Below are 9089 nucleotides of genomic sequence, written 5' to 3'. Positions count from 1 at the left end.
ATTATTATATATGTCTTTTTCTTCGATTTCTAGTATTTATAGTTTTATATATATAAAGTTACTCGTTTCATAAGCCCTGTGTTACGGGGCACATGTGAGACTTCAATATGTATAAAGCTCATTCTAGAATAAATGAATTATTTTCATTCCGTAACGTTTAAGTATTTGCTAAATTTGTACCGCATTGTCACATGCGTGAAGATGACGACCGCGTGTTCCGCACTGTTTCCTAATTAAGTCCAATTGTGAACCGGAAAGCACACGTGCCAAAATGTGTTGTCTTTTTAGCGGGACTATGCCATTGTTAACTACGTTTATATACCGACCATGAGTACAGATAATAAATTGCTTTAGCTTTCCTATAGTAGTAAATATATTTTAAACTTTAATGTAACTTTTAATAGTATGTAGACATTTTAGAAGTAATTAAATTTTGCAATTTTAATATGAATTATGAATTTCTTGAAATTTTGTGTTACGAATAAATTTTTATTATAACAAAGCTCGACATATAAACATTTAGATATAGACTAAAACTAACAGAGGATTATCTATGAATTGCTATGATAAATTCATATAAACAATATCACAAAAAATTAATCTACTTGTATCAACGATGAAGTAGGCATGTGACAACGTATATCAATGATAAGTGCATACATCCAACAATTTTATTGGGAGCAATGAAATTTATCTTTTATGTCAGGTCCAAAAAAGATAGATGTAAAAGTGTCAGACTAGAAGCGGGAGTCGGTGCGCGAGGTCATTTCAATTGAAGTCAATTAAAGCAATTGAGTCCAATTGAGCGGGCGGCAGATTCTGCGTCGTGCGTCCACAGAGAGATTTTATGTGAGCGCCTACGCCGCCGTCACATGACTCAGTATGTACCTACAGCACACGCAACTTGAAAGACATAATGCCTGCTTTGTCAACTTACTTTAGGCGAACAGTACCTACCCTTGGTAATACCAAGTCGTGACAATGAAATGCTCTTTAGGAATGCTTTTTTTACAACGCATCGACACCTCCATGGAAAATTGTATGAATAAGATATAATTCGATTTTTTTAAGCTACTCGGAAAACCCTCCATGAGATAAGAACAAAGTACGATCTGAAGCGTGTAGTGAATTACGAAATATTTTACCATTAAAAATGCATTTTGTGAATTCGACAGTGGCAATATTTAACAATATTAAATTATTTATGTACATAAACAATTTATATGACCTTCCAATCTTTGTGAGAGTGTTGGTTCTGTCTACCCCGTAAAGGATCAAAACGTGATTATATGAATGTATATTTTTTTAAACAAGGTTTATATAAAGAAAAATAAAACAATTTTCTTTTAATTCCAGAATGGCCTAATAAAATGCTTCTTCCTGTTAGTCCTGGGGCTAGTCATGTTGCAGTTGCATCATCTTAACAAAATGCGTTGTTTCAATAATATGTTATTCGAGATAACTTTTTAATGTATAGAGGCAATCAAAATAGGATACAAGGTATACCGGTTATTGACATCACACATATCGTTCGATATGAATCAACCAACCCAACCTATACAATGAGTTGCCGGGAGCAGTGAGACAGACAAGCATTAGAAATAATATACATATATTTCATTTCCAAACAATATAAATAGGACGTCATGAGATTTCGCAAAAGTAAAGAATATTATTATTGCGCTACCAATCCTTATCCACCTCATAAATGGTTTAAGCAAGAAATAACTATACAATTTAAACAAAAGTTTAAACAAAAGTTATTGTGAAAATAGTTACTATGGGTAAAAGACGTAAAGTAGTTGATCCGTTAAAATGGTTATTGTGATTTGACCTAGTAGTTAGTTGTGAAATGTGGTGATACTCTTAAGCACTGTCTCCAGAATGTCAAAAATAAGACTTAAAGCTATGTCTGAGAATAGATTCATAACGACATGTCATTCCCCACTTATCAGTTGGAGTGATAAAAAAAAAATCATATATTTTCTTCTGGTGGTCAGCTTATGACCACGATCTTAGAGTGGGTAAGTTTAATGTGAAACGACTCGAACAAATATAAGGGAAACTACTCTAACTTGTGTATAGTAACTGTGACATTTTTTAGTTACTATATATCTTTCTTTCGCCTGGTCCCCCCGGGCCCTCGTTCCTTTTCTTAAAGCCGACAATACCAGACACGCCATCGGAAAGTTCCCGCTAATTACAAGATCAGTCTCCTTGCGATCTGTGCTTAAAGTGCATGCAGCTCTCTCGAAATACTCATGTCGAATAAAGGCAGGTTAACATCAAATCGGTAAGGAGATACACTAATGGTTTCTTGACAACGCAATCCTAGTCGGACAAGAAGATGACTCATCATAATAATGTTTCTGTAAAGTTACTGTCAAGATTCGGTAATAAAGAAATCCCTTGAAAAACTTGGGCCTGGGATTCCAGGCCCCAAGCATATTCCGGTAAAGGTGCAACTGGGAATACGCATACATGAGAGAGGGAACGAATTAGACAAATTGGTCAACCGATATACGATTGTTATATCTTCCTGATGAACTAGGTAAAGCTACTATAACTATAATTCTTGATTAGTGCTTTCCTAAGAAAATTATGAACCGACCTGACATTGAAAAGTTTAACAAAACTAAAATATAAAAAAGGCAAATTGGGAACCCTGTCTGTTTTTAAGAAATTTAAAATACTAGTTAGTATACCCATGTAAAGTACAAGAAACGTTAATAGAATTTTTGATTTCAAGAAACAAACAATTTACAACCTACATCTTATGAGATCTTTTATAAAAATATAAAATATCCATGGCAAAATTTAGGAAGTGGTGAAGATATGGAAATATCTTTTACTTTAATTCCAAAGGTTAAAGGTAAATTCTAAAATTATATAAGTATTCAGTAGGTGCAATCATACCTCTTTAAAAGTATGACTAGATACAAGAATCATGTTTCGTAGACCTAACTATATGACATCAGCCTCCACTGCCGTGCTCCGAGGGCGGCAACACCGAGCTTCGTGAAGTTTGGTTGACGCGCTCGCGTTCCAAATATTGTGCGCACGCGACACGCTTCATGATCACACGTCACTTCTCCTTGTAAATCTTGAACCACCTGCACTTAGACACTGCCTAGTATGAACAATCCTTCAACTTCTAAAGTCCTTCACACTCAACACAACACTTTCCTTCTCTCTTCGACCGTGACCTACTTCTCTCGCGACTTACGAACTGCAAATGCGACGAATGCATCAGCGAGTGCAATTCGTGTTGTCTGAAAGTCACCAATAAGCCCAATGAAGCAGAGATCCCGCTGGCGAGCGCCAGCACCAACCTAAATAGACTCTGATCATCTAAATTGACTTCAATTAAATAACAACCGAAATTGTTGAAATGCGCCATTACTCCCTCGAAGCTAATCTAAGTGCCAATAGTCAGGGCGAATGTTTTATTAATAATCCCCGGCAATAACTGTTAATTAATAATTAAGCGATCGCGGCCTGTCGATCGGATCAGTGCGCGTGCGGCGTCGACGTCGCGCGCTGCTCCGCCGCAGCCATTGCTTTGCTTCACTTCTCTTTCTGATAGTACTTTCTGTTGACTTAACCGCAAAGCAGATATCTCGTGCTGAAGTGGTATTAATCTAACGACATTTTAACAATAAAAAAAATAAAGAACCACGAATGGGCCCTAGCTGCTTGTTGTTCTCAACAATTAGAAACTGTTCATAAAGTTATGATCTGAAAATAATGAAAAATCTCGACTGATATTCCCACGGCTATAAATCATTGATCAGACATATGAGTAGTGTTGATTCCGATTCACAATGGAAAGCTGTGGACTTTTAAAATAATGATGTGGGCGTTCGGGCCCTAAAAGTATAGTAACAAACAAAAATATCGGGTGAGTTTGTGGGAATCCCGCATGGTGCGCCGCCGACAGCGAGCGCGGCGCTCCGGCCCGCAGACAGCAGTCGGCAGAGGGTGCCGCAACGGGGGAGGGGCCCGCCTTGCTCAGCCTTCGCTATTGGCTTACCGCATATCCATTCCTATAGTCGTAAGTGCCCGACTACAGCGGACCATTATTCGTTCTACGACTGCTAGCTACATACGAAAATAGCACTCCGCGCGCCGCACTCGACTGTCGCGTACCCCATATCCATTGGTTCTGATACTCCGTCGAGAGTCGTATTATGGTAATATAAATTGACCAACCGCGGGGCAAATTCGGTTAGTTCGTTAAAGTTGATTAAAGCCATTTAACCGGGACGTACACGAGGATTCGTACGGCGCGAGCGTTCGTCGATCCCGAGGGCTCGGCTAAATGAAGTTAAATTGTTTAATATCCGAGCGGTTCAATCGGTCGTGAGGCTAGGCCGAGCCGTGCAGCAGAGCAGTGCGAGGACCGGCGACGCGACGGAGCCGAGCGAGGTGCGCGCGGAGGTAGCGGGCCCGCACCCGCCGCCGCCCGACACCTACATGTACGTCTGCGGGGACGGCGGCCCCGGCGGCCCGCCAAGGTACGAGTGTGCCTTCGAAGGGCCCGGGGCGATGGAACAGCAGGCCTTTGAAGACCACATGTTCGGGGAGTTCGGCAAAGAAAGGCACGTTCAGGTCGTGGTTGGAGCCGGGGGCGAGCTGTACCGGGACGAGTTGCCAGTGTTCGCGGCCGAAGCTAAGCGGAAGGATGAGTCGCCACTGATGCTGCCGCCGGTGGAGGCAGCCCCGCCACCACCACCGCCGCCAGCTACAAAGAAAAGCGAAAAGAAAAAGGGCGACAACAATGGAATTAAGAAAAAGAAAACGAGGTAAATGCTAATCAATTACACTATAATTACTCGTAATGATGCAGGTAACTTGTATTTATCATGATCAGATCTCAAAATCAAATTGAACAGTGCGAATTTAACCAAATATGCTTACGAAGGATAACAAAAAAAATATATATTTTGTAGTTCTAAACTGAATATGAAAATAAAAGAAAAATAATCTGCCTTTGAAATTTCTTCGTAGCATGTAAAAGAGCGCGCTACGTAAACTGCTACTGCTACGAGCTACGAAGACATTTTCAATGCCTACGACAAGACTACGATGTCGGCGTAGCACCAAATAAATCTCACTTATTATTGTTCAAACAACGTAGTTACGTTTTTATTTACAAAATGTACATTGTTTTTTACGTGAAGTTTTGTCAAAGAAGAGAGATCACATTTCTCTTAGTTTTGTTTTTGTTTTTTTTTACAGTAAAAAACAATAGTAGTAAAAGTTTTCATAGATTTTCATATAGGACATAACCAGTAGTAAAAACAAGATTAAAATGCTACGTTATGTAGAAGGCATAATGATTGTATTGAGAGTAAAAGATAGTGACAGGTTGCTAGACAATCAGAAGTGTAAAAGAGGAATCCCAGGTTTATATACCTTTCCCCTGATTGACTTTTACAATATGAACAGCAAGAGATATTTAAACTCAACGCTGGCAAACACTAAGTATGCTTTTCTCTCAAGTCTCATCACATGCGTAAAACTTGTACTTATTACGATTATGTATGATTTACGAGAAGGTGATTTTTTCCGGCTGTTTCAATAGTAGTTTTGGTGAATATGTTTACACTAGTTTGATGAGTTAGTACACATTTTAAAATATAAAGCTTCTAGTATCTCGTAACACAAGTCTTGAACTTACTTCGAGGCCCACTCAATATATCTATTTATTTATTATTCTATTTCCATTTAAATTAGATGAATAATTAGTTAGATTTCGATTTCGTAGATCCATAACATTCCTGATGCGCGGGCGCCGGTCACAGGTGCGCGACGGGCGCCCCCTCCGCTCCGGTGTGCGTCGGCTCGTGCCATACACCCCTATTTTATTATTTGCATAACTAATTCGATGATTTGTAATATGCGATAAACAACATGTGGTGAAATGTGGACCACTTTAGATGTGGAATTATATTGTTTGATAAGGATTTTTGTTTACGTTTTGTTAGATACAAAATTGTGCCTGCCTCTGAAAATATATCCTGGTTCGAGCCATGATGAAGAACAATTTTCTGATTCTTCATCATTTTTTATTAAATATTGGTATAAGTAGGTATAGTTAAGTTTCTTAAAACCTGAAACTTACTTTGAGGCAAGCTCAATTTGTGTAATCCGGTATACGAGAAGTTAGCACTTAACGATATTACTTTATGTAAACCTCTTTCTGTTAACCTCAATGCAGACTTTTAAAGCAAAAATTAACAACCTGTTGCGAATTGGGACTCATTTGTAAAAAAATACAAGTAAATTAAAATACACGATATGATCACAGACTCCAAACAATTCTTATCAAAATTAGTTGGAAAAAGAACTTAATGCGCCCGCCTCAGTTTGGGGTCCGCCGTCGCAGCAAAACCATAAACTTTTATTATTAAGTACGACTTATGATGCAATTCGTTTGCATAAAAAAATTACGACAAGGAAATTAAAAGAAGCGATATGATAAATATGATAAAACATTTCTAAGCAAAAGTACTAAAGTGGCTCCTCCGTTCCGGATCCGCCCTGGCAGCGTTACCTGTTTATAAAAATATACCATATACTATGTTGCGATTGGTCTGAATTAAACAAAATCAAAGAAATCTTAACGTGATACGATCATACTAGATTGCATAAATTCCTATTCAGAACTAGTTAAATAAAGCACTTGATGCAGGCGCCTCCGTTCCGGGTCCGCCGCCGTAGGGTTAATTACCCGTATAGTCGCGGGGAGTCAATTGCTTTATCGCGTCATCTCGGGGGCTATGAATATACATAACGAATATTGTGACGTCACACGATGATATTTAATGGCGCCAAATAAAGCTCGGGAGATCAAGTACCCGCGTGTGGTGGCCTATTTCAGACCATGGTATCCCAAGACATATGGAGTAATTTCTTTCAAGTTTTTACAATACATGTGAAGGTACTACGATAAATGCAAAGTACAAATGAGGTAATTTTCTTTATAGCTAGTTGACAACTAATCATTGAACTCGATAGTTTGTTGTGATTGTTGGCCCTGTCCACTTCGTATAGGATATGGACTTGATATACCTTTGAATGTACGTCACGAAAATTTTCGAGACTATTGATATAGATATCGAAGTGTGTTCTGTGAACCTACATATATGAATCTATACCCCTTGCAGGGTAGACAAAGCCAACAGCCCAAAACTAAGAGAATAAAAAAAATATATCAATTAATTTCGTACAAAGCAAAAAGATTACACAAGCTTCAAACACAAGACCATAAGTAATTTGAGGACAATAAAAGATGTAATAAAACAATTAATAAAATAGCTGAACTGTACACATAAGTCAATTGGCAGGCAATTAGAGGTGCCTGCGCAACAGGGGTGAATTTCGTTTCACGCTCAATCAATTTCTGCGCGTGCGCCCGCAGCCATATTGCACGCGTCAGATGGTAGATGCGAGGACGATATAGATAATTTATTTGAGAGCTATGTAAGCATGTGGGCAAAGTGGCTTTAAGAATATACACAATTCACTTTATTGCTCCTTAAATTATTATACAAGTTTATAATTTTTTTTAAATTTATTTTCTTAATTTATATTCAATATATGATACTAGGTACGACATTAATGATGTCATACATTATTTCTCCTAAAGCGCAATTGTAGAAGAACAGCAGAATAAAAATTGTTTATTATGTGTCAACTGACCAACTCTACATGGCCTTTCCTTCCTTTTTCGTAGAATATAAAGATACATGCTTTTGTGTTGGCGCAACACGGTTTGATCTGAAAATGATATACCTAACATAGATACCTACTGCAGAAAGTGTGAAAACTAAATTCTTATTTGTTTACAGGACTACTTTTACGGCGTATCAGTTGGAGGAACTAGAACGGGCATTTGAACGGGCGCCCTATCCTGATGTGTTCGCGAGGGAGGAGCTGGCTCTCAAACTTAATTTGTCTGAATCACGAGTCCAGGTGATTACAACAAAAAATTGTACAATATAGTTTTCTCTCCCATCGTAAATTATTCCCGGCTACATTTTTATTTTTGGGCTTATTTGAGAAATGTTAGTATTATTTACATGAGTATCTGAAACATACATATTTTTTAGGTGTGGTTCCAAAACAGAAGAGCAAAGTGGAGAAAACGAGAGCCACCAAGAAAGACTGGTTACATTGGATCTAGTTCACCAAGTTCTACTACAATAGGCGGAGGATTTTCCGGAATCGGTAGCAATCTCCCCGCATTTCCTCAAAACGGGCTCCCCGCCCCCGGGGACTCCTGGTCGTATCAACATTCTTACGAATTGTCGTCTCACCACCTATTATCGTCAGGTAGCAGCGGTTATCCAGGGTTCAACGCCCAGCCTGCCGCGTATTCGTATACGACCGTCTTGAACGGCCACGACGGACAGATGTTCGCACCGCGGCATTCTTACGAGTACGGCGAAGGAAGCCCGCCTCCTTTGGGAGTCCGTGATTATCCAATGATGGCAGCGCATTCCCCGCAAATGGAAGGGCATGCCCACGAGGAAAAGTTGGAGTACCGTGCGCACGAACATCAAGAAAAATATGCGCCGTGTGCGCTGCAAGAAGAGCCACCGCGGTACGCGCCGCCGCCCGAGGACTACGACAAGTGCGCGATGGTCTCCCACGACAAACATTCTTACGAGATGGAGCGACACTCGGAGCTGGGCCAGCCCGTCGTTGTCAAGATGGAGCCCAGCCCCGGACAATCCTATACTTCCCTGCCCCCTTTTTTGAATTGAAATACTCCTTTTCGAAATTATCCTAAACTATGAGTAATTTGGAAAAGGAGTATAGAGTAGGAATAGCATTTATGATGACAAGTTTATTTTATAACTATATAGGGTTTTCTATCGAGTCATCGATTTTCTTTTACTGTAGGTTATGTAAATGCTTAAATAATATTTATTCCATATTGGTGAATAAACTAATGGGTTGAAATATGATAGGTACCAATGTAAAAAATTAAGTGACCTACCTTAGTAAAGAATAATAATTAGATAGACGAGACCCAGCAATAATGTACATACTATTTTTCTTATTTAAGCTTAATCTTA

The 9089-nt window shown here is 39.1% G+C and overlaps 1 protein-coding gene across 1 annotated transcript; it reads left to right on the top strand.

Annotated features, from left to right (window-relative positions):
• The first annotated feature begins 4272 nt into the window (after positions 1–4272).
• LOC106138672 (paired mesoderm homeobox protein 2) lies at positions 4273–9027 on the top strand. Its single transcript, XM_013339888.2, has 3 exons — positions 4273–4805; positions 7857–7980; positions 8118–9027. Exons 1-3 carry the CDS (start codon positions 4477–4479, stop codon positions 8772–8774), a joined length of 1110 nt encoding a protein of 369 aa, XP_013195342.1. The 5' UTR covers positions 4273–4476; the 3' UTR covers positions 8775–9027.
• The last annotated feature ends 62 nt before the right edge of the window (positions 9028–9089 follow it).

Source organism: Amyelois transitella, chromosome 4 (genome assembly GCF_032362555.1).
Source record: "Amyelois transitella isolate CPQ chromosome 4, ilAmyTran1.1, whole genome shotgun sequence".
NCBI classification, from domain to species: Eukaryota; Metazoa; Arthropoda; class Insecta; order Lepidoptera; family Pyralidae; genus Amyelois; species Amyelois transitella.
Note: the sequence above shows the minus strand (reverse complement) of the source record. Positions and strands in the feature narration are given on the sequence as shown.

Excerpts from the sequence above, each read along its gene's own strand:
- LOC106138672 (XM_013339888.2), top strand. The coding sequence starts at position 4,477 with ATGTACGTCTGCGGGGACGGCGGCCCCGGCGGCCCGCCAAGGTACGAG. Across the intron at positions 4,806-7,856 it reads ATTAAGAAAAAGAAAACGAG|GACTACTTTTACGGCGTATC; the intron begins GTAAATGCTAAT and ends ATTTGTTTACAG. Across the intron at positions 7,981-8,117 it reads TGTCTGAATCACGAGTCCAG|GTGTGGTTCCAAAACAGAAG; the intron begins GTGATTACAACA and ends CATATTTTTTAG.